This window comes from Physeter macrocephalus, chromosome 2 (genome assembly GCF_002837175.3).
Source record: "Physeter macrocephalus isolate SW-GA chromosome 2, ASM283717v5, whole genome shotgun sequence".
NCBI classification, from domain to species: Eukaryota; Metazoa; Chordata; class Mammalia; order Artiodactyla; family Physeteridae; genus Physeter; species Physeter macrocephalus.
In genome coordinates, this window is record NC_041215.1 from 87,253,338 (window position 1) to 87,280,061 (window position 26,724).

Consider the following 26,724-nt stretch of genomic DNA (forward strand, 5'->3'; position numbering starts at 1 on the left):
CTCATTCTAAGAGCATTTTACTTTTGTTCCATGATTCTGACCTTGAAACGGTTGATAAGATCATATCTGGTAAATAGTTCATAAATCATAAACTTCAGACTATGTTCTCCACTTGCTTCATTCAAGGCAAATACATCAAAAGACCATTTATCAACATCCTGTAGGAAAAAAAGTAAATATTTTAGTTGGCAATATCATATGATTCTGTTTCTTTCTATGAAAAATTTCTTGGAAAGCTCAGGCATTGTACATCCAGCAGGTCAGATTTCAAATCAGCACATCAAACTTCAATTTTACCAGTGTCTAATGTGACAGGGACACTACTTAGTACCTATAGATCCACAAAAGTGAGGTCAATAATGCTTAAGATCTTCTCCTTAATCCCAAGGTTATCCAATATGATGTAGTAAACCTGATAACTCTATAACACTGCCCATATTCTTAGTCTCTCTCCAAATGCATGCCATAAATCATTTTCCCAGAGTGGGCCTCATTTCAAGGTGGAATTGCAGGTTATGTGGGTGATGTAATTGAGAGAGAGAGGGAAGATAGCCCCAGTTTATCTTTCCCACCCACCCACCTGCTACATTGCTTGAAATTCTACCGTTTAAAAGTTACTAATTTGGTTTAAAGATTTGATATTTTATGCCTTTTTTTTTTTTTTTAAGATGAAGATGCCCTGGAGAGACAGAGCTCTCTCTCTTGGTAGAGTACTACTACCTTATTACTCACTCTAACCTTGGCTGATTCATTTTTACTTTCTACCAGGGCCAGATTGTAAGATAAAGGAAGTGGGTCTCTTGATTAAGGGGGAGGTTAGTAATTTTGGCATTTCAGGCAATTCCCCGGGGAAGTGGCCAGGCCTGTAGGGAAATAGATACCCTAGGAAAGTACCCCCTAATTGTGGGAAAAGAGGGCAATGAGCAGGTATATCCAACTACTCCAGCCACCTCATGACTTTGATTCAGGTAATTCCAGGACAAAAGCTTGCAGAGGAGTCCACAAAATGGACTTGTAGCAAGTGGTATCAGTACATTAAGGAGGTATTAAGTACATCAGTACATTAAAGTAAAGCTTGAGTTGCAATAGTAAATAAATCACTGAAACTTAAAAATCTACAGAAATACAGCAGAATCAGTTCTAATGATTATCATAATTATTAGTAAAGCAGGTCTAGTGTTTGCATACACACAACAGGTTTAGTATTGAACAGTAAGTGGACAACCTTAAAGCTATACATTAATTTTGAATTTGGGCAGACCCTGTTTAGAACTTCATTCATTTAACACATTTCACAGAGGCCAACAATACATGCTGTAACATGCTGAAACTAAACTGAAAATCTGATAAAAAGTATCCAAACCATCTCCTAAAACTGTTTCTTTCAAATAGTAACAATAACATCAAACGCGTTTTTAATCATTTCAAAACACCAGTGAAATATTTTTTGGTTTCCTTGGGTAGCTTTGTTAAATTCCTTGCGTTTGGCCCTAATTTGATCCCGAAATACTTGCTTGATCAGTTTGTAAATTTAAAAATCTCTCAAAGTTCTGTTAGAAGGCATTTACCATCAATAAAGCTCAAAGGAGACCAACAAATCTCATCAAATTCCAAAGCTAACACAGAAGAATTAGTTCAGACTGTTACAGGCTGCTATTTACAGTTCCCACTAGGGGTTTCCCACTGAGTAAAAGCTTAGCTCTCCTTTTGGGGGGATTTTTTTTTATCAACAATGGTGATTTACATCTGTAAACTACTGCAGGTGCTTGGCTTTTACTTTGTCAGATTGAGAACAAACAAGACAAGGAGGTATCTCAGGAAATTAGAATTATTAAAACATTCTTAACTTAGTGATAATTCTCTTCAACCTGTTAGTTCATGTTTTCCCTACACTACATTTTAGAAAAATGTTTACATTCTCTCATACCAGAATACTCTGTTAGCTGGTTTCTAAGAAAAATAAATAAAAATAAGTAATTTTCTTGCCCACAGTTCAGGAAATAATGAGGAAATCAAAATCTCTCAAGAGCCAAGGAGTAATTAATATCTGATAATGTGACATTTCAGTTATATACTTGCCTCTATTATCGCTTTAGAAAGATGAATATAAAAAAGCTTCTAAGAAAAACAAACTACCTTTTTAAATGAATAAGATTAAAATCTAATATGCAGCAGAGAAAAAACAAATGCAAAGGGGATGCTTTAAAGGAAATTAAAGAACAAAAGAAAGCAATATAGATTTAAACTAGGAAAGGAGTTTAATAAATCAAAAATAAAATAACCCAGTATATTCTGTTGCTAGTATTCTTTAAATTTGTAGTTAATACAGGAAAACCACCATAAAACTGTTAGAGGAGACAAAGTTGAATTTCCTACCCAAATTAAGTGATGGAATGAAATAAGGAATGTAGAATGATGAGCCTACAAAATGCCTCTTTAGTAATAAAGTCTAGGAATAGTGCGCGCGTGCACACACACACACGCAATGGGAACAAGCAAGTCAAAAACTTTCACCACTTCAGATTTTCAACTCTAGTTATTTCTAACACATATAATACTGCAATTGGGCCTCAGACTAGGGCAGCTACACGGAAAGCCAGAGACAAAAGATATGAATTTCTTTTTTGTTTCCTTTCTTAATTTTATTACTTTTTGTATTTTCTTGGACCTAAAATTCTAAACAATTTTACTCCATATAAGTTTTGCCTTTAACCATATTTGACTGAAATATCTTTTTATTTATAAAGCATTCAACTCTTTCATAATATATAGTAACAAAATACGTGTATTCTGACAAGTGCTGGTGCCATCTCAAAATTGAATTCAAGATCCACCGAAATAAAGCATGAAGAAGAAGAAAACATCACACACACGTGTGTGTGTATGTATGTATGTATTGACATAGTTTGTTAGTGTAAATTGACCTTCATTTAAATCTACAATGAGTCATGACTTGAAACACATGACATTTTGTAAATGGTTAAAATATTTTTTACATTCCAACATGTAAGCTTCAGCAAAGACCTATTCTCATTTTCTCCTAGTCCTTTTAAGGAGATTAGAAAAAATGACTCTTTGAAAAACAAAAGTAATTGAACATTTTTTTTACCTTTAATGTTACTATGACAGCTTCTGGATATGCCAACCCAACCATGTGATAGGATTTTCTGTACATTCTGAAAAAGAAAAAGAAGTGTATATGTAAAAATCAGTTACTCAAAGTTTTCAGCTATTTCTTGCGGTACGCAGGCCTCTCACTGTTGTGGCCTCTCCCGTTGCGGAGCACAGGCTCCGGACGCGCAGGCTCAGCGGCCATGGCTCACGGGACCAGCCGCTCCGCGGCATGTGGGATCTTCCCGGACCGGGGCACGATCCCATGTCCCCTGCATCGGCAGGTGGACTCTCAACCACTGCGCCACCAGGGAAGCCCAGCTATTTCTTAAGAACAAAGAAAAAATTACCTTTGATTTGTTTATCTTGTATCATGTTACAGTCTCCCTTTCTGGCAACAATGATAACTATTGTCACTGCTTATTAAGCATCTACAATGTGACAGATGCGAATAGTACATTTGCATCACAACCACAAGTCAGTGTGATTTTAGATTCTATGTGAAGAGGTCTTTCCCTAAACATCATCTTATTAAAAACAGAGACTGTCCTTTGCACGGGCAGCAACAACACCTTTTAGCATGCCACCACATGCATAACAGCACAGTAGTGTCGTTTTGTGTCTATTTGTGTTCCAAAATGTTCAGTCTGGAAGCTGAATGTCATGGAAATGTTTCCTTGATAGGTCTTTCTTTCCACAAAGTAAAAATTATAGGAGGGAATATGCACTATCATCAGAATTTACAGAGCCTTTTTTTAAGTTAAAAATAGTGGAGAACATATTGACAAAAATTGCTTAAGTTTGTTCAAATTGTCATTTAATATTATTTAATAAAGATTATCCAGAAAGAACAGGGTGTTTCTATTTTTATAATAGCATCAATAACAAAAATATTTTTTATTAATCAGTAATTTGTTGGAGTTTTCCAGCTTCCAATGGACAACCAAGATGACTTAAACCAAATATAAGAAACTCCTCCATTGATTCATGCAAAAATAGAATCAACATGATACCCTAATGGGTAGAAATAGCAATAGGTTTCTAATCAGGACTGAAAGAAACATGGCTCCTCCACAAAGTCCTGTGAAGAAAGAATTTAACTGATTATTAATCATGTCCCTTAATTTTTATATTGTTAGTCCACAAGCAAGCTGCATTCCTAGACTATACTGCAGTAAACTCTCTTCCCAAGATGCCTGGACAAAACCATAATTTAATGATTATATCTTTAATTTATATTGGGCATCAATATAAGAACATAAGAAAATATTCTGCATCTTTTATAAAACCACTATGGGAGATACTAACCTTTTGATTCAATGTACCTTATATTAAAAATCCTTAAGATATTACTCAGTTTCTATGTAAAAGCTATCATTTTTTTCAAGATAATAAAAGCCAAGTAATTCTTCATGTTTTCCTTTTTAATCTTCACTTCTTGGAAGCTCAGAATGAAAATATTGTATTTACTTACATGGAGACTAGACTTCCTTGATAGAGTATCTTCCCATTTTATTACAGAGACCTTGTTACTTTATTTCCATGTTCCCATTTTATGTTTATCTTAAATGCCCTTAAATAATTTTTAGGTGTGGCAATCAGTTATCATAAAAATTTATCCTTATCCTCTATCTCAATTGGAAGATTTCTTATAAGAAAAATACCTGTGTTAATTACTCCACTGAGATAGGTATAATTATTCTAATAATGCAGGGCAAGGAAACTATTTAATCACACTACAAAAGGCCCAGAAAATAATTGCTGTCAGTAATGATATTTAGTTCCTTTTTTTTTAGGAAACAAATAGTCTTTTCTATCTATTTTTTGAATCATTACTAAAAAATGGAAGTATGGGGGAAATGGAAGGATGATGGGCAAGGAAATAAAAAGGTCAGGAATAAGGAACCTTAAAAATTAAGTAATTAAATCAGTGTGACTTCATGGCACAAAAGGCAGTATGATGGAGCAAAGAGCACACATGCTTTGGATCACAGGTTAGCCAATCACTAGTGTGACCTCTGGAAAGCTATTTAATGTCAGTCATCTGTAAAATGAGGATAATTACATGCTTTTTAAGAAGAGTAAATGATATAAAGGCCTAGCATAATATTATAAGTACTTGATACAAGAAAGCCGTTATTATCAGTGTTACTGTTCTCATCAATACCATTGGCTCCAATTCTGACATTCTTCAAGGCTCTTTGGACTCAGTGAGAACTTTGATGTTTCTTAGACTTGGAGCAGGTTGAGAAATGAATATCCCTGTATATTCTCATTATATGGAATGTAAAGAAAGACAAGGAAGAAGATTACTCATCCAAGGAGAAGCAGAAACTTCCCCATTATCATTTTCTAACCCTATAATTGGGAATAGCATATTAGGATGAAAACTTAGAAAATTAGGATGGAAAATTAGGACTACTCATTCTGGAATCAAATGAATGTGGGAGAAACCTTAATATAGTGGCCTCACACTTGAGTAAATAGTCACTATATTACAAGTTGCTGAAAAAGAATAATGGATTTCCTGTTCTCCTATAGGTGGTTAAAGTCCAGCTGGAAATATGGTAGATTATTTTTGGAAGGTTTTTACTACAGTTACAAAATATAATTCAAAAACTTAAAAAAAACCCCACTATCTTATGCCAGATACAGTGCTAAGCAAGAGACTATTCAGGGAAGAACAAGAAAAATATAAGTGCTGCTTTCATGGGGTTAATTCAGTGGCAAAGAGGGACAATAAATAAGAAATATATGATTAAAAACAGCACTAAATGCTATGAGGTAAACCACTGGTTGGGATAGAGAAAGTGATGAACAGTATACAGAGTAACCAGGAAAGGCCTCTGGAAAGATAGAAAGGGCTAGCCAGAGTGAAGGGTGGGGAAAATCATTTCTGATAGAGGGAATAGCAGGATTACTGGTCCCAAGGGAAGCAAGAGTTTAGGGATATTCATGAAGTTGAAATAACACTAGTATAGATATTCAGGTAAGGGTGAAGTAGCATTAGATGAGTCTAGAAGGTAAGGGGGCCTAGTCATGCAAAGCCATGATATAGAAGTTGCCTTTAATACCAAGTGTAATGGTATATCAAGTGAAATGGTGAAAACAATCAGATGGTTTTAAGCTTAAGAATGACAGGAACTAATTTATATTTTAAAAATCACTATAGAATGACTTGTTTGGAGAGGGCTAGTGAGGAAGAGGGGAGCCTAGTTGAAAGCTATTGTCATATTTCTGATGGCAGGTGACAAAGGCTTAGTTTGGGGTTGCAGGAGTGGAGTTGAGAAAGTGAGTAGGCTCAGAATACACTGGGGTAAGCAAATTGCCTGGACTTGCTGAGGTACTGATTCTTGGGAGGGGCTGCTTGAGAGAAGACTCAAAAAGACTTTCTAAGTTTCAAGATTGAAGATGATTGTTTTTGAAAATTCAAGATAAACATATCTCACTCTGTTTATGCACTTACTAATGGGGATTCAAAAGTAATTTAAAAATTTCATTTCCATGTGTTTTCAGCACATTGATTTCTTCAAGACTGCTTACTAATTTAGTTACCTTAAGTACGTTTTGATATTTCTGTGTAGCATATAAAAAAACTGAAAGTTTAACGTGTCAATATATTTCACAGAATTTGTCTTGATTTTTCTATTTAGTGGGAATGCAAATTTAGTTGGTTTACTTTTTTTTTGTTTTTTTAGCGGTACGCGGGCGGCTCACTGTTGTGGCCTCTCCCGTTGCGGAGCACAGGCTCCGGACGCGCAGGCTCAGCGGCCATGGCTCACGGGCCTAGCCGCTCCGCGGCATGTGGGATCTTCCCGGACCGGGGCACGAACTCGTGTCCCCTGCATCGGCAGGCGGACTCTCCACTGCGCCACCAGGAAAGCCCTAGTTGGTTTACTTTTATAATTTACATTTCTTTTCAGTTTGCCAAGTTCTGCAATATTTTCTTAAACAAAAAAGACAAAATATACATTCCTTCATTAAAGCAAACATGCTCTCTTTTTTCTCTGATTCTCTCACTGACTTTCTGAACTATGATTTAGATGTTTTCGAATTGATTTTAAGGAAAATCAATAATGTCATACACTTGCCTAAGTTGTTTTAAAAAATAGGAACATAATTACAAAAATTATTTCTCTCCAGCCCTCTCTACCTCTCTGTTTCAGATTTCTGGTCCCACCTGGCAGAGTTGGGAGCAGTTTATGCACTGGGGTGGGGTGGTTGTCATCTCACCTAACTCATCATGATTATTATGCTCATAATGCTTATTATGAGGGTTCTTTTATCAAAGCCAACTAGATATAGTCAAGAAATAGTCAAAATAATTTGAATAATCACTGAGTGGTTGTTATTTTGGGTAATATAGTCATAAACCAAGATCCTAGATGCTTCATGTCTTATGGGTATAATACATCTTTAAATCACATCGAATACTTCTTGCAATGCATTATCATTTAGATTTTTAGAAACCCAAGAGTGCTTCTCATTGTTCTGTTAGCAGAAGAAAACAAAAGTTTATAAAGTTCATTAGAGGTAATGACTAGAGATGTCTGAAGATAAAAAATTATGTGGTCTCCCTTAAATTTAATTTTAGATACATCGATAAAAAATTTCTCTGTTCCTCAATTTTATTTGTTTCAAAAACGTTAAAATAACCTTTTTATGTATAATTTAATGTAATGTAATTGTTTTTTAATCCAAGGGATTTCTAAGAACTAGTTTTCAACATTGTCAGATATAAGATGTTATTTCAAGTCTTTTTGTAGTTTTAGTTCTGAAACATCTTGTTTCCAGATAGAAAAATAAGCTGTGCTCTTAAAGGCTAAAGAATGTAGAATTGGGTCATATTAACATGTATTTCACTTTAGAAACTCTGGTGTTTCTAGGGGCCAGCAGAAATGCTTCAGTGACAGGAAGGTTGAAAAGCTCTTCAAGGAAAGTGGACATGAGAGAGCTTTCTTCCACAATGGTAAGAGAATGGTCTTTTCTTTTTAGTGCCAAGAAAAGGCCTGCTTGATTTTGGTATGTAGTATAGAACTTATTTTATTGGGTGTTACATTGTATTTGGGTAAAATTAGGTGTAAAGCATATAAATGTATTATTAGGTGTAAAGTATATAAATGTGTTTATAAATGTATTATAAACAGCTATTCACAAAAGTTCATTTGAGGAGAAGGGTCATTCAAAAGTCTTTGCTTTTAGTCTTTATGTCAATTTAAAAATAAATGAAAATAATAAATCCAGGACAAGATATTTTTGTTATAGGTAAATTCATCATAAAGTCCTAAATCTGTTCATTCCAGTTATACTTATGATTACAGTTTTCCTCAATAAATAAAATACAGGACTCTCATAACTTTGACATAGTAAGTATATTTGCTGCCTTTTAAATTTTGTCTTGAGATACCATCAACTTCACTTACCTTTCCACAAAAATTCCAGCTTGAACAGCATGCACAATGCTCCGAAATCTTGGTTTTTCCTCAGATTTCTTTTTCATCATCCCCATTTTCCGTGTAAAGGTGGAAGCCAACCAGTCCCGGACTTCCGATGGGACCGAATCCGACTGAATGTCACTGAGCTCATCATCAGTATCCAGCAGTCTTCTACAAAAATTTATAGTAGTTAAACTTTAGGAAAAAGTGAAGAAAAACTAATAACAAAACAAGCATGGCAATAGGATTTAAAGTATAGCAAGTCACTCTCTGATCATCTTTTAATATGAACTGTCTTAATAAATGATTGGGTTAACATTTTGAAATCTCTGAATTTCTCAAATTGGTCATCTTCTGAGGACAAAGACTAATGGACTTGAACATTTGAGCATTCCCAAACATTTAAGTACAATGATATCAGTCTGGAGATATCAATTGTATTAATATATTTACAATGTATTATTCCAATAATGAATGAAACTAATATAAGATAGGGAAGAGAGTTTGTAAACAGAGGTCTATTAAAGGAAGCAATTGGAGTGGAAAGAAAAAGGGGAGTCGAAGCTATAAAAGTTGTCTTATATTTAATAAGCTTGTGTATATTGAGTACAGAAAGTACATGCTATTTGAATAAGGCCTTGGAATTTACAGAAGTCATTCACATGTGTTATTTTATTTGATGGGTATCCCTAAACTTTAGGAAAATAATAACTTGAAAAAGAAAGATGAAAACAAGTGGATTATTTTGAAAGCTAATTTTAGGGGATTTAGCCAGTGTCAGGTGGAAAAGTTAAAGCAAATGCTGTCTTGAGGGTGGAGATATGATGGGCTTAGAACTGCTGGCTGAGGAAATCAGCTGTGTGAGGAGGAAGTAACCAGGAGCTGAAAGCACTGCCCTGCCACTCTCCAGTATAAGCTCCAGGTAGATGATGTGGACAGGACTGACCAGTAACAATAGCTGCATTAAGGCTGGGCAGCTCCAGTGATCCAGAACTTCCTAAAGGTCTGAACTGGCAAGATAGTGTGAAAGGCTCCCCACAAAATACAAAAGGGACTTTACAGAGCAATTGATCTTTGCCTTCAGGAAGAATACAGGTCAGCTCTGCCCTTTGCTTGACTAGGTTTTTTCCTTGTTGGCACACCAATTTAATAACTCAGAGCTATTTTTGGTGCACTTTAGCTTTGACCTTTGGGTTCCAATCGTGCTGGTAAATTTCTTTGCACAGAGTGAGGCCTAAGGATTATAAACTGATGGAAGGAAGGTAGCCAGAGATGACAGCAAGTGCTACAGCCTTCAGAACAAGTCACACATCATCTCCAGAGAGCAAAGACTACCAAAAAGATACTCAAAAGATAATATGACTTCCTCTATATGCTACTGTTTATAAGCATATCGATGTCAGTCATTTGCCAATATTTATTTTTCATAGCATTAAATAAGTGCGAATGCATTTATGAAATGCCTTATGAAAAAATATACACAACTTAAGTGCTGGAGTTATAAAATTATATGTATACACATGCAGATAAAAAAGACACAGTTGGAAGTTAATATTGAAGCTGGGACGAAGTGAGAGAGTAGCACTGACAATATATATACTACCAAATGTAAAATGGATGGCTAGTGGGAAGCTGTTGCATAGCACAGGGAGATCAGCTCAGTGATTTGTGTCCATCTAGAGGGGTAGGATAGGGAGGGTGGGAGGGAGAAGCAAGAGGGAAGGGATATGGGGATCTATGAATACATATAGCTGATTCACTTTGTTTGTTGTACAGCAGAAACTAACACAGTATTGCAAAGCAATTATACACTCCAATAAAGATATTTTAAAAATATTGATGAATACTTACCCTAAATCATATTTAATTCTCATTCGGCTCTTACGTTTGGATGATTTTCATTTATACTTAACACATGGACATCGTAATTCAAAGCAAAATATTTTTTTTCTCCTTTTGACCATTTAAAATTACATTCCTTAGCCAATTACAGCAAGTCACAACACTACATGGTTTGAAAATTTCAGGGCTTATGCCATTTCTATTATTATTGAATATGCCATTTCTATTATTCCTTATGCAGTGATCAAATAAAACCACAGAGCAGGACAGATGGAATGGGAATCATTGTGCTGTAATCCTGTGATGTCACCATGTTCCAGGAATTCTACTGCTGTCTTGTTTTATTAGCTACTCTAAGTAGAATGACAGACACATAGTAATGGTTGCCAATTGCTCCTTTGCAAATCTGATGTGGATGACTTTAGGGCTATATGTCCTAAAATAATAAATTATCCATGAAGATCATCAAATATGACAAAATCAGCATATGGAAATGAGAGTTCATATAGGGATGTGGTATCCAGGAGTCTGGCAATCCCTTAGTCATGATGCATGATGTCATTTATTGAGAATGAAATAAGATATAGTTTCAGGGAAAAAAGTGATATAGATTAATTAATGAATATAGAAGTAAAGGAAGAGAGTACATAAAGAGAAAGGCATGAAATATTCTATTGTATAACTAAAAAAGGAAATCTTGAAAAAGCAAAAAATACCTCTGTGATGGTTAATTTTATATGTTCACATGGCTAGGTTATGATGCTTAGTTGTCTGGTCAAATACCAGTCTAGATGTTGCTGTGAAGGTATATTTTAGATGTGATTAACATTTAAATCAATAGACTGAGTAGAGCAGACTACCCTCCATAATGTGAGTGGGCCTGATCCAATCAATTAAAGGCCTTAAGCGGTAAGGTGGAGGTCCCCCAAAGAAGGAATCCTGCCTCCAGACTACTTTCAGACTCAAGATTGCAACATTTACTGCTGTCAGTATTTCCAGCCAGTGTCAGCCTCCTTTGAAGTGTAAGTCAGACCATGCCAATGCCTAATTCCTACAGCCCTATGTAGCTTACCACAAGCTATGTCTCTACCTTTATCTTTTAACAATTTCCACCTTATTCCTTTTGCTTCAGCAATGCTGGCCTCCTTGGTATAATCAAACCTGCCAAGCTTGCTTCTGTTCAGGGTCTTTGCACTTGCCGTTCTCTCTGCTTAGAATCTCTTTTTCAAGATGTGTGGATCATTTCCTCACTGCATTTAGGTAGAAAGGGCTTCCCTGATCCCCCTACTCAAAGAGTAAACAGTTTTATTCTCTTTATCCTTCTATAGACTTCTTCTTAGCACTTACCACTGCTGTCATGCCATATGTTTATTAGTTTGTTCATTCATTTTATGATTTATCCACTAGACTGTAAAGACCTCGAGATCAGAGAGTCAGTCTGTTCTTGTGCACTGTTATATCACCAGCATGTGCAACAGTGCATGGCACAGATTGGGGGGATCCACATCTAGAAATATTTACACTAAACTATTACAAGTGACTATCTTTGAGGAGTGGAGTGAGAATGGAGATGGTCTAAGAAATTTTAGTCTTTTAGAGTCCCATATTATTTGATTGATAAGAGCAGCAGCATCCTGGGAGTAGTTCACTATTGTCAATCATCTCTTCATTGCCTTTAGGTTAATTTGCCCTTGAACAATCTCTTCACAATTTTTGAGGCAAATTATGGGAAATGTATATCTGACATGGAAAAGATATTAGACATTTTTCTGGATTAAAGACTTAAATGTAAGACTGGATACTATAAAACTCCTAGAGGAAAACACAGGCAGAACACTTTTTGATATAAATTGCAGCAATCTCTTTTTGTCTCCATCTCCTAGCGTATGGAAATAAGAACACACACACACACAAACAAATGGGACCTAATTAAACTTAAAAGTTTTGCACGGCAAAGGAAACCATAAACAAAACAAAAAGACAACCTACAGAATGGGGGAAAATATTTGCAAATGATGTGACTGACAAGGGATTAATCTCCAAGATATACAAACAGCACATACAGCTCAATAAAAAGCAAAAGGAAAACAAAATAAAACAATCAAAAACTGGGCAGAAGATCTAAATAGACATTTCCCCAAAGAAGGCATACGGATGGCCAAAAGGTACATGGATGGCCAAAAGGCACATGAAAAGATGCTCATCATTACTAATTATTAGAGAAATGCAAATCAAAACTACGTGAGGTATCAGCTCACACAAGTCAGAATGGCCACGATCAAAAAGTCTGCAAATAATAAATGCTGGAGAAGGTGTTGAGAAAAGGAACCCTCCTACACTGTTGGTGGGAATGTAAATTGATGCAGCCACTACTCAGAACAGTATGGAGGTTTTTAAAAAAACTAAAAATGGAGCTACCATATGATCCTGCAATCCCACTCCTGGGCATATATCTGGAGAAAACTGTAATTTGAAAAGATACCTACACCCCAATGTTCATTACAGCACTGTTTACAACAGCCAAGACATGGAAACAACCTAAGTGTCCATCAACAGATGAATGGATAAAAAAAGATGTTGTATATTTATACAATGGAATATTACTCAGCTATATAAAAGAACCTATGAGGGAAAATAATCTGAAAAAAAAAGAGATATTTGTATGTATTACTGAATCACTTTGCTGTACACCTGAAACTAAAACATGTGTATCAACTATACTTCAATAAAAAAATGTAAAAAAAGGAAAGATATTAAACATTTCTAATAGCATTTCGAATTAATGGCCCAGGAAAGAAACATTTTTAAAATTTCATGCACTGTTTACATGCCTTCAGCCAAGGACCTCAGTATCTCTGTTAAGTATCAGTTATCAGAACTAACTCTTTTAGGGTCATCTATCAAGTAGAGTATGGTAAGAAATTCCTAATAAAGACACAAATAATTTGTATCAAACTATTTAAGATAATTTTTCAAGTTTGGATAGAAGAAAGTTGAAAGGCAGGTAGATAAAACTTAAATTTAAATGAATTTTAAAAATAATCCGACACCTAATGGCACATATTTCTCCTCTCTCTCCCTTATTTATTTTCTCTTTCCCTGGCACCTGCCCTGTATACTGTTTCTTCTTCTAAGCACCACAAGGAGCTCTTCAGATTTCATTTGACCATGCTAGATAGGGCAGGAATGAAAACTATAGTATAATATCAAACAGTAATCCTGGGCTTTTGTTAGAGAATTATCAGAAACAATTTTTCTATACATTTATCTAAGATGTGAAGATATCTAAATACTTATATAAGATTATGTCACATGTAAAACATATGACTACATTCTGCCTTCATTTCATTTTTGACATAAATTTGTGCAAGTAGCTTGATAAAATGATATCTCAAATACTATAATGAATCTTGCTTCCAAAACATCCAACAGCTCAATTGCTCTTCATCCTAGGGTTGGATGGCAGGGTGAGCAGAATTGCTTACTCCATGAGGGCTCTTAAAAATGAAGACTTTGTGTTTAAGAAACTTACAACATGAAAAAAAAATCATTGGTACATTTTCCTTGGGAATTCTTAAAATGCATTATACAGAAAAGAACGATAGGAGTATATGTGTAAAATGTTAACACTATGGACCTCTGAAAAATGCTTCAACTGGTGTTTGATGCAACTCTTTTTTTTTAGTCCCAATGGAGTCAATAAAGCAGAAAGTGAGGGGTCCCTAAACGTAAGCTGTAGGTCGATGGGGGGCCGGCAAGCTGTGAAAACTGACCCTGCATCCAATCAGTGCTGTACTGATCTTTGGGAGCTATTTATACTCCAAACTTTCTCTTGAAATCAGATGACACAACTCCCAAAGGGCTTATATTTTGAACTAGAAAGTTTGTAGGAAAAGGGAATAAAGAAAGAGGCAGCCACGGAAGCAGAGGTCATGGGATTTTGACTCTTACAGTGATATCAGTGAGAATATTTCTGTCCACAGTAGACTCTTGGAAAATGGTTACACTCGTGTACCCACACAGTTATTTCCAGGCAATCGGTGCCCACATTTACACCTATTAAGTACTAAAATTCATTTGTCGGATGCATAATTGCCGGAAACTGGCTTCTCAAGTTTGAAATTTTCTTTTTCCTGCTTTATTATTCTTATAAAGGAAAACACTTCAACAAGAAACTAACTCATTCAACTCTGCCTCTAATATCTGCTGGGCTCAGGGTAGGAGCACATTTCTCCAAGATAACGCATTAAATATTTAAAAGTTATATATCAAGTAAACAAACATGATATTTGTTCTATCCTTCTACCTTTTAATGTTTCATAAAAGTCTGACAAGTTGTATTGGAATTGCGAATTCTCAGCTCTTTGTGTGACAGGGCTGGGCCAGTGGGCTATGGCTGGCTCTCTGCACCTGCCTGCCTCCTGCTCAGGCCCTCACTATATGAGCAGGTGGACGCCATGGCCCCAGTACAATCTCCATCAACCCATCCAGCTTTGAAAGCAGCTGCTTCTTGGCCACTCTTTAGGGGTGGAGGGGTGCACATGCCAAAAGTGTCCTGGGCCCCCTCAGGAGGAAAGACCTAAGGAGGAGACCCATTAAGACTTAGGAGACAGGCTAGGAGACCTTTGGGTAGAGAACTCTGGGGTCTCAGTGCCCAGGATATGTGATGCTTACCTGCTACGAACCAGGCAAGGAGCCAAGGTTTACTTCATTTAATCTTCCAAGCTTTACTTCATTCCTTCCTCACTATGTGGAAGACACAATTATTATCAGTACCCCTATTTTAGTGATGAATAAATTGAGGCACAGACACCCTAAGTGATTTGCTCAAATCATATAACCAGAAGTGGCCATGCCGTTTTTCGAACTCAAGTCTCTCTGATTTCAGGGTCTGAGTTTTTAACTGCTGAGCTATCCCTCACCTCAAATGTGTGTTTTGCTTACTAAGTGCCCAGACTACCTTCACATTCAAACAATAAAAAATATCAGTAATCATTATTCTCCATCCCATCTCTACCTTGAAATTCAGGGTTAAAAATAATTGATCTTAAAGGAGTTTGGTCCACCAGAGTTTTGGTTGGAGGAAGCTTAAATTTATTTTCCATGATTGGTATGTTGAATCATTTTCTCAGAGAGAAATGTATCTGGATGGTAGAATTTCACAGTACTTTGAAGTGCAATAAATTAAGTGTCAGGATGGAAAGAGGTAATACATTTGAAAAGCCTTATCAACTTGTCAGTAACCTACTTCCTGAGTACTAAATACATTTGAATTAATTTTTCCAGGCCACCACCCATGCACGTTTATTTATTTATTTATTATTTATTATTTGCCTTGTTTCAAAAGAGACATAAAATGTCAGGCTCACAGATTTATTTCAACAGTTTTTTGTTTCTTTGTGGTTTTATGGGGGGGGCAGTTTTCTTTTTCAGCCTACCTGATAGCTTTTGTTCAATGTTTCCTTTGGTTTTATTAATCTTTTTCTTTTTAACTATGAGAAGATGAGTATTATATCTGAGTGACTGAAGACTGAACATTTGGGTAGATAAGTCAGTTATGCTGACCTTAGCTCAATTCCAAGAGGCAAATTTGGCCAAAATGAAGTTGACAAAAGAGAGTGTTAAAGTTAGATGTGGATTTCTCCAAGCTAATGCCTACAGAGAGCTCTGAACCTCTTCTGTATCCAGCCGAGGAAGCAGAGGTCCAGCAGAGGAGGGTCATCCCCCAAGACAGGCAGGAAGGTCCAAGAAATGTTGGGGGAGGGCTCTGAGAAGGGGTTAGGATCTCAGAGAGTTAGCATCAAGATTTTGGGAGTCAGTTTGGAGATGGAAGTGGAGGGAATGGGTGAAGCAGAAACTGCCCTAGGCCTCTCTGATGGCTCTTGGCTTCCCACCAGGAAGTCCTTTTGGCTCGAAAATATCTTTGAAAATATTCCTTTAGGCTCAAAGCCTGACATTCCACTAATTATCGATTTTTTTTTTTTTGGATTAGTAAGCATCCTCTGTGGTTAGGAGAACTGCCTCAGGAGTTGGAATCCTGGCTTCATCACCTATTAGTTGTGTGGTCTTGGAAAAAATACTTCATCTGTCTGAATATCAGTTTCTTGTCAATAAAATAGAGATGATAATAATAGTATCCCTAGTGGTGGGGTTGGAGGATGAAATGGGTAAATGCACAGAAAGCATTTAGAACAGTGTCTGACACAAAGCAAGCCCTCAGTAAACTCCAAGCCATTTACACATCCATATGAATTAGTCTAAGCAGATCTCCTATTTTTGAGGTGTAGTAAAAGGAAGGTGTCTGGGGATGGAAGTGTTTCAGACATTACGGGAAGAAATTGGTCAAAGTGGACTTGGGGGAGCCAAAGAACAACTTACGCATTCTATGGGTTGTGAGGACGCAGTGGGAGGAAACTCCAAAAATATTTTTTACCTACTTAAAAATTTTACTGAGTAGAATAGGAAAATTCATAGAGACAGAAAGTAGAATAGAGGTTACCAGGGGCTGAGGGGAGAGGGGGACTGGGAGTTATTGTTTAATGGGTACAGAGTTTCTGTTTGGGATAATGAAAAGTTTGTGGAAATGGATAGTGGGATGGTTGTACAACACTGTAAATGTACTTAATTCCACTGGATTGTACACTGAAAATTGTTAAAATGGTACATTTATACTTTATGATAGTACTACCAATACAATATTTACCATCTTCTCCCTGCCCTACTTTTCAGGAATGATATTTTGCCTCTTCTAATCAAGGGAATGAGACATAGAGGAGGGTATTCCAGGCTCCATCTAAGTAAGTGTTGTTCCGAGGACCACTGAGTTGCAGGCTGAAGAAAAAGGTTGGGGCTGCAGCCCAGAGATGAAGCCTAAGGGCTATGGTTTCCCAGATCTGGGAGAGGTGACCACGTCATGGACTAAAAGATAGGGCTCCCTCTTCTGTGCCCAAGAGTTGCTGCTTGAGGCGCTGCTAATCTCCAGCGCCTCTTGCTTTTTGCTCCTAGTATGTGATGAAGTTTCCTGACTCGGGGAGGCATTTCAGTTCCCAAGGTCATTTCATATACAACTTGGGGCAATATTTGGGCCACACTCCTTTGATAAGACCTTAAAATTCTAACCATTAGGTTTCTAACATTCTCTGTGCATCTCTCCTTTTGTAGCCTCCTTTTGACATCCTCTATAAGTGTGGTCCCTGGACAGGCAGAATCAGCAGCAACTGGGAACTTGTTAGAACTGGAACTTCAAGGGCTCTACTCCAGACCTGTTGAATTAACAAGCTCTCCAGGTGATTCTTGTGAACACTTTGAGAACTGCTCTCATCCATTCATGATGTGTCAATTAATGGAAGAGCTCTGCCAAGAAAGAAAGGTTTAATCCTTTTCTATGATGTGGACTTAGCAGTACTGCTTATTTCCATTTGCCCGTTATTTCACTGTCAGAGATAGTGTTGGTAAACAATACAGGAAGGGATTGGCAGAAGAATCTCAGTAAAAGTATCTTAATTAGTGAACCTTTTATACTCATTTTATGAATAAGAATGATCTGTATGTTGCTTAATTGAAAAATAGAAGAGTCAATTTCTCAATTTTTAAGATCTACTCTTAGCAACTCTTAAAAATGCGTTGTAGTATTATTAACTATAGTCACCATGCTATACAGAAGTGTCAAATTCTTGGGGTGGGGAGCAGAGAAGGGGTACTAAGAAGAACTGGGGTATATTTGAAGGACATGGGTGTGAGTGAAGACAAGGAATATATTTCTTTCTAAACCAATGAAGCTAAAAGAGTAGGGGCAATGACAAGAAGGAGTTAACAAGGGCCAAAGAGAATAGCAAAATAATTATCAATGTATATAGTGTCCTTCATAAATATTTGTTGAATAAGTGAATAAATGTATAAAAACATAGGCAGAGAGTCTCTGGTCTTAGAGGTTATAAAATATTAAGATATTTACAGTGGTTTGGTGAGGAATAAAGTCATTTTTAGTCAGGTCTGCTTTATGTGTGCAAAGATGATATCACAATTAAAAAAAAAAATTCCTGTTACCCTGGCCCTTTGTCCATATAGTCAGCCATGGCTTCATTCATTGACTCGTGTATGACACAGAGTAACCTGGGGAAGGAAAAACTCCTGTCCCTGGATTTGAGTTTCAAAATGTAGGTCCCAGGGAAGGAGGAAAGGCCCAAGATAATGGAAGAGTATGTGATGAGTCAGAGCAGAGTTTCCATTCCTATTATTATCCAAAAATGCCCTAGGTTAATCCAGAGGAGTCAGAAAGAAAGACAGAAGAGATTTTGAGAAGGCACACTGAGTCCAACCTGAAATTCTCCAAACCAAGACAAACACTGAGTGGGAAAATGGAACACCCCAGTACATTTCTAGGATCCTGGAGCAGAAGGGTGCTGGATGCCCACTCTACCCCCTAACCCCACCCTTTTATTTAATGAGGAAAAACTCAAGTCTCTGACATCCAGTACCTGATACTTGCCCAAGAACCACCTATGCTGTTTAACTGTATCATGGGATAAATATGTTTTATGAGCTGCCTTGGAAACTCAATCAACCTCTTACCTTGTTTTATGGGAAAATAGATTCTAAGTAGCTATCTTAGATAACAAGCATTTGTGTTAGGATTTCTTATTAGGATAATGTGACTACCTACAAGGATAATGTGACTACCTACCTACAAGGAAATTAAGAACATGGGCTTTGGAGCAAGGCAGACCTATGTGGCTAGAAGGATGCTCTCAATAGCAGGTGACATCAAACCTAACCCAAAGTGGCTTAAATGATAGAAGACTTTATTATTTTTCTTAACAAGAAAGTTAAAGGTAGGTAGACTCCAGCAGGTATTTATGCTTTTTAAATCAGCAGGTCAACAATATCATCAAGGACTCAGGTTTCCTCCATCTTTCTATGCTGCCAACTTTAGTGTTAGGTTTAGCTCTAAGCTTGTAGCCAGATGGTTGTATCATTTTCAAGCATGGTATCCAGATACAATCCCCAGACACACATGAATCCTTTTCTATGGAGAGGAAATCTTTTGCAGAACCCCCATTAGTCTCATTGGCCAGAATTGTAGCATATGTCCATATCCAAAATCATTGGTTAGGAAATTGGGAACTAATTACTGGTTTAGGTCAATTAGGATACACTCATCCTGAGCCTGGTGCTAGGACTGGTCTCCCCTGAATCACTTGGCTTTGCAGAGAAGAGTAAATGATTGAAAAAAAAAAAAAAGGGTTCTATAGCCAAGGAAGAAAAGAATTGATGTTGGGTATGCTCCATCTCAGTTTGAACTTGTCTCTGATTCTTAATGATTATATGATTCTAAGCAAGTGAATTATTTTCTTTATGTCTCAAATTTTTTAACTTTATAGTGAAAATAATACATGTATCTAATTCATAGAATTTTTGAGACTTACTTGTAATCATATATGCAAATTGCATAATATGTTGTCTTGGATATAATTAACCATCAAATAATCTTGTTATTAATATAATCATTAGAAAAGAATAATATTAAAATTTGTATCTTTTTCAAATCCAGGACATATTCATTTATATTTTATTGATCCAAAATATCACAACAGTAAGATCTTACATAATATGTGGAGCTTTTTATCAGTTATCTCTCAAAAGATCTGGTCAGGTTATTTTTTTCCCCTTTCACTAGGGAGGCTGTTTTTGAAAGTTTGCAGAAAGTAACACACCACAGATGGCAGAAAATATGAAAATCAACCAAAATGTATTGCAACTTTTTCTAAGCCTGGTTTTCACACTCAATCTACAGGGTGAGAACAGCCTACAAACACAGCACTCCAAACAGCCACCCCTCCCTACAACTCACACCATAAAAATGGAATTTATAAAAATCATAATTTGCTTTTTAATTATTCACTGATCTCTAGCAATGTCTTAGCACATGCCCTTCAAACTGATTTCCTCAGGGACTCCTCCAAATGGAAACAACTCTAAAAAATACAGGAGCCCAAATTTATAAATGCTCCCCCACTAAGCATATGATAAGCAAAATAGGCTCTGTCACCCTCCTGGGGGCCAGGGTAGTTTAGGCATAAGCAAGTCTTTACAAGGGACTTTGGGACCATGGATAAAACCACAGAATTCCAGAACAGGAGGGGACTGGTGTAAGAAAACTAATGACTAGAGAAGAAAACATCTATTGCCCATAGGCTTGTCATTAGTAGGAGCAAACCTAGGACAGGAGTTGCTCAACGTCATGCACAGACCCTGTTCCAGGTCCCACTGCACGCGGTACTAACATAAACATTTTAGTTTTCACTCTAGAGAAGACATAGTTGTTGTTTAGGAAAGCACTCTCTTCCACTCAATTCTTAGGCATGTGCTTTAAATAAAATTGACCTCCTACCTGCCTCATGAGATGCTTGACCAAGGAACTTGCATATTCAGTTCTTCTGGGCATGACAGTTTGAGGGATAAGCATATGACCTAACTAGAGCCAATGAAACGAAAAGTGGTGTTTGTTAGAGCCTCTGGGAAGGAAAACCTTTCTTATTCCCACTGGATTTGAAGGTGTGAGGATGTAACACTTGGATACACTGCCCATCTTGTTTTGCTACCCTCAAAGCATCAGGAGGTCATTCCAGAGTAACTGAAACAGAGAGATTGATCCCTTGACATCATTTTTGTCCTGATTGACCTATGACTATAGTCAGTACTAGCCATCAAAGTTTCAGCAATGAGAGTTTAAGATGGTTTGGTTGGGTTTCCTGTCACTTACAACTGAAATGTTAGTGAAAGGTGTTCATTAGTCCAGCTCTTTTCTTTTTTCCTTCTTCCCTACTCTTGCTCTAAATGTTTAAGGAGTACACGTGTGTCTGTGCCATCATGACTTGCCGGTTGTAGTGATTTAACCACCCAGGGTTTACTCTCTACATCACATTGATCCATGAGTTTTAGAGCCCATAGTCTATATTTTGGTAAAAATTATTGTCACACTCTTACCCCTGCTGAGAAACTGAGTTTAAAATCAATGCTTACTAACCTTTTTGATTTTACAGTGCTACGCAAGTTTTGCTTATTTGAAGACCCTTAGCTGTGCTCTAGTTAGCTCCATCTTCACCCACATTTTCCACCTATGCTTGGCTATTTGTCTCTTTTCCTAGATAACTTAAGAATAACTTCTTTTTTATTGAAGTATAGTTGATTTACAATGTTGTGTTAATTACTGCTGTACAGCAAAGTGATTAAGTTATACATATATATTTTTTAATATTCTTTTCCATTATGGTTTATCATAGAATATTGAATATAATTCTCCATACTGTACAGTAGAACCTTGTTGTTTATCCATTCTATATATAAGCGATTACATCTGCTAACCCCAACCTCCCACTCTATCCCCCACAACCCCCTCCCCCTTGGTAACCAACAGTGTGTTCTCTATGTCCATGATTCTGTTTCTGTTTCCTAGATAGGTTCATTTGTGTCATATTTTAGATTCCACATATAAGTGATATCATATGGTATTTTTCTCTTTCTGACTTATTTCACTTAGTATGATAATCTCTAGTTGCATCCATGTTGCTACAAATTATTTTGTTCTTTTTTATGGTTGAGTAGTATTCCATTGTATATATGTACCACATCTTCTTTATCCATTCATCTGTCTATGGACATTTAGGTTCTTTCCAGGTCTTGGCTATTGTGAATAGTGCTGCTATGAACATAGGGGTGCATGTATCTTTTTGAATTATAGTTTTGTCTGGATATGTGCCCAGGAGCGGGGATTGATGGATCATATGGTAATTCTAGTTTTAGTTTTCTGAGGAACCTTCATACTGTTTTCCACAGTGGCTGCACCAACTTATAAAGAATAATTTCTTGACCTAATCTTTCTATGGTTATTATTTCTCTTTAACCAGCATTTCCTTTTAAACTCTATCTCAAGGCTAACGGAAGGTTCCCACTCTAAAAAAAGTATGAAAAAAATATGTCCCCATTAATAGACTGTTCTATTGCTGCTTTTTCCTACTAGAAAATTCTTGAAAAACAGTCCACATTGCTTTCTTCCAGAGCCATTTCACTTCAGTTCCTCATACTTCCATAATCTGGCAGGTAGCTTTTTCTCTTTGTGAAACTTCACTTCAGAGGCATCAGGAATCTCCTAACTGCATCCAGTGGTTCTCCCTGTGGCATTTGATTTACAATATTTAGTAACCCCACTCTCTGCTGGCTTTTGCTACTCCATATTTTACAGATCTGCCTCCAGCTTCTATGTCTATACTTCCTGAGCATCCTCTTTAGTAGCTCCATGCCTAACTTTAAATGCTGTGTTCCCACATCCCTCCCTAACCACCCTCTCACTCCACACCTCTATTTGGCATTTTCATCCTCTCCCTTAACTTCGTTACTAGGATAACATGTTGACCATTTTGAGATTGAACTCCAAGAGTTTTTGAAAACCTTAACAGTAGGAGGTGAGAAAAACTGACATTTGAAAAGTCAAAAAAATAATTTGTTTTATTCTGCAGAGGCTTTATTTTACCTTCAGAGGCAGACTGCTCTTTTGTCTTATGAAAAAATCTTTTAAATAGGTCTTTAAGTTACACAAAAATACAGTGAAGTCTCAACTCTGGCACATAGAAGACGGAGACAATGTGACTGCAAGAGACTAGACAACTCTGAACAGTAATGTGCACAATTATCTCCATTGTGAGCACAGCTACATCACTGCAGATTCTGTGTCTTTTGGAAAAATGTCATTCTTTTTCTAAATATGGATTTAGACTGCATAGTCTTTGAGCATAGGTGTTGATCCTGGAGATGAATGCACACCTTGACATTAATTTTGATAGCCCACTTCCTTTTTCTTGGCCTTGTAGCTGGAGATCCTGAATTCAGGGTAGGAAAACATATTGAAAGACACTTCCATAGGGGATGGTAAGGTGGCTTTACAAGATGGGTTTAGACCTTAGAGGATGCAGAGAAATGCCTGGTAGGGGACCTCTATGGAAGGGGTTGAGTTGTGGGTTCTGAGAGGTCTTGTAGCAGTTATAGTGAGCCTAGCTGATGGTAGCTTCAGTTTGGGAAACTGGAGGAAGAGACTGAGCTCATGCTTGGGAGCAGTACCAGCCTGTGGATTGCTGGACTTGAGGGGGAAATAGGTGACCTGCAGAGGAACAAATCAGTAGTTTGAAGCCAGAGAGCTGGCTGTAGAGGAAAGTGACAGCCAGGACAAATTGGTTAAATAAGTAAACATTCACTGGGCATTCTTAAAAACTTTGGGCTGAGAAACATATTGAATTAGTATAGGAGCTCTGAATATTGAAATTGAAATAAAGCATTAAAAAAAAAAGCCCTGAGACTCCTGGATGATAATCCCCAAATTCACATCTGTAATATGGCACCATATTTCTGAGCTCTAGGGCCCATATATCTAGCGCATTCCAGACCTTTTTTTTTTTTTTTTTTTTTTTACCTTCAGTTCTTTTGTTAGAAGCCATGTCTTTGAGAATGGGCATATAGGGAACTTTGTCAGGGAACTAAACTCTTTAACATTCAGCAAGTCCAACCATGTCTGGTTTGGAATCTTGACTCCACAGTTTTTATACCATGTTACACCCATGTTCTGGTTATAATTTACTGAGGCTACTTAGTGTTTCCTCTTGTAATCTGTCAATGTGCTTGTGTTTCTCTCTCTAACTCCGAACATCCCTGTTTCTTGTTTGTGGTATTAGTCCTTGTTCCTCCATTTATCTTCCCAACTCTTGACTCATTTCTAACCACCAGCTATCTGCATGGTTGTAGTCTGGATTCTGATGACCAGTGTGCCTGGTATTCACTTCACATACTCAATAGATATTTGTGTCATGAGTGAATATTCCTTAGTAAATTCCAGTACTTGATGATTTCAAGGGACTTAGACTTCAAGGTGCCCTGGATTTCACTCAGTTGCTAGCGGACTAACTTCTTGAAGTACTGATTGACATCCATGCATTCTCACTCAGGACAACCTCTCAAAATTAAGGACCTTTAGACATAGTAAGACATAGGAGTCAATTGAAGATTTTTTTTTTATCAATATGTGTATATTATTAAGGTTTGTTTCCATCAGTTTGCACTTTGCTTTCACTTCCTGGTAACTTGAGCCCACCTGACTTCATTTTTTCAGGATCAAAAATTTCTCTCAATAAATTATTTGATATTTTTCTATAAATTATACATCTTTATTGTGCTATGTACCCAGAAGTATCTGCATTTTATTAGTACAACAAAAACTGGTTATTATTTAACTTTTACTCTGTCAGATATGGTGCTACATTTAATCCTCAAATCAACCTTGTGAGCTTAGCATGTAATTATTGTTAATTTACAGATGATAAAGCTAGAAAATAAGCGTTGTCATTATTGTTAATTTACAGATGATAAAGCTAGAAAGTATAGAAGTTGAGTCACTTGCTTTAAGAAAGAAAGTACTGAGTGGAGCATCCAGCCTTTGAACACCTCATTCTTTCTGAATCCAGAGTCTGTGATCAAACTGTGGTAATCATAAAACTTAGATTGGTTCACATTAAGAAAATAAAGTTATAAATTGTGTTGTAGGGTGGTATTAGTAAGCATAATATCCATCACTGAAAGTACTTAGTACTCACTGACTGGGAGGTATCCCAGTCAGCTGCCTACCCTCATGAATAGCAATTCATGAGGCCAAGGATGCTACTTTTCCTGGCAGCATCCAAATCCAAATAAGGATGATCAAAAAGAATTTTTTTTAAAAGTCACATGTTTCTGGATTATAACTGTGCAGCTTTGAAAAACAATAACCTCTAGGGACACATCTGAAAGCAGAACTCATAAAATGTTGGCATTTGCATTTGAAAGTGTTTTCTCAAAAAAACAATAGTTATATTCATTAGGGAATTGTGCTATCATCCCTCAAAGAAGGTCAGAATTCAAATTCTATCAGAAATTCTTTTCAATTTTTCTTACTCATATCATATTTCAAGAGACATTTTGTGTTTTGATTTGTTTTCTTAATTGAAATCCTGCAGTTGCTAAGGCTTAGTGGAAAAAGGTATATATGTGTGTGTGTGTAGGGGGGTGGATTTAAACCAATTCATAATTTCTGTTTTATTCTGCTTTATTATGTTTTAATCTTTTTTTTTGTAATCCAGCTCCCCCCCAAAAAAATGCCTCTCTTGCATACTTACTGAAACATTTTTTCTAAAAGAGAATTTTCCATTAAAAAATCTCAAAAGTCAGCAGTTTTTTAATTTAAAGTTTAAAAGAAACTAAATGCTTATTCATCCCTCCTCATTCTAAATTATCTCTGTTTTACTATTATTTCTAAGGCAAATGCAATTTTAATAATTATATATACATCTCAACAAAAATATCCTCAGTTTACTGCTGTTTTACTAAGTCTATAGGAAATCAAACCACATCAAGTAATTTTGCTTTAAAATTTCTTAAGCTGATATTTTAATCATAAAATCACAGTCTTAGAAGATATGTACAAGGTAATCTTGGGTCTAACCAGTGGCATGATGACAATATTTAATCACAGGCTCTCCAGAATAAAAACAAATCCTGATTTGTAGCATTTGCCAATTTCCATGGTATAAATACTCTCCCTATAGCCAATTTCAAGCTAACGATATGACATCACTGAAGGAAGAGCTGGGAAAAGATGTAAGCACAGTCCACACACCACTGGGTCCCACAACCCTGACATCATGTGAGCTTTCATCAAAACCTCCAATAAGTCTCTGATATCACCTTTTGGTCAGAAGTGGCTAAAAGGATGCAGATGAGAATTGTGCTTAAAAGCCAGGCTCTAGAATCGGGCTGCCAAGACCCTAACTCCACTCTTTAAGTTACCCTCTGTGTTACCTTGCATAAGCCATCTAACTTTCCTGTGACTCTCTTTGCTCATATGTAAAATGGTAATAATAAAGTTTCTATCTCATTAGAATTGCTGTGATGATTAAATAAGATAGTGTATTAAAATGCCTAGGAGAGTTCTTGGCACATAGCTATAAAAATAGGCTATTTGTAATAAATGTTAGGGATTGTTTTTTGAGAATTCACAATTCCACTTATCAGAATGTTTTACACATTGTCATCTAAATCTTTCAGAGGTCATTGAAACCCATCCTGTTTGATAGCAATACTCTGAGAGGAGCCAGTTATAGAGGGAAGAGCACTAAGTAAGAAGTCATACCTTAATAAAGAAGATATGGCACATATATACAATGGAATATTACTCAGCCATAAAAAGAAACGAAATTGAGTTATTTCTAGTGAGGTGGATGGACCTAGAGACTGTCATACAGAGTGAAGTAAGTCAGAA

The 26,724-nt window shown here is 36.6% G+C and overlaps 1 protein-coding gene across 7 annotated transcripts in view; it reads right to left on the minus strand.

Moving 5' to 3' along the window:
• The window catches only part of PDE1A (phosphodiesterase 1A), a 278,243-nt gene that overhangs the window by 81,626 nt on the left and 169,893 nt on the right, over positions 1-26,724 (minus strand). For all 7 annotated transcript variants that reach the window (XR_008618789.1, XM_024122306.3, XM_024122307.3 and 4 more), the window contains exons 3-5: positions 8,535-8,717; positions 3,110-3,176; positions 42-158 (exon numbers count right to left, since the gene is read on the minus strand). Coding sequence is in view for 6 of the 7 variants with exons in the window: in XM_024122306.3 (XP_023978074.1) it covers positions 42-158; positions 3,110-3,176; positions 8,535-8,717 (367 nt within the window). In the remaining variant the exon portion in view is untranslated. The remainder of the gene's footprint in view (positions 1-41; positions 159-3,109; positions 3,177-8,534; positions 8,718-26,724) is intronic.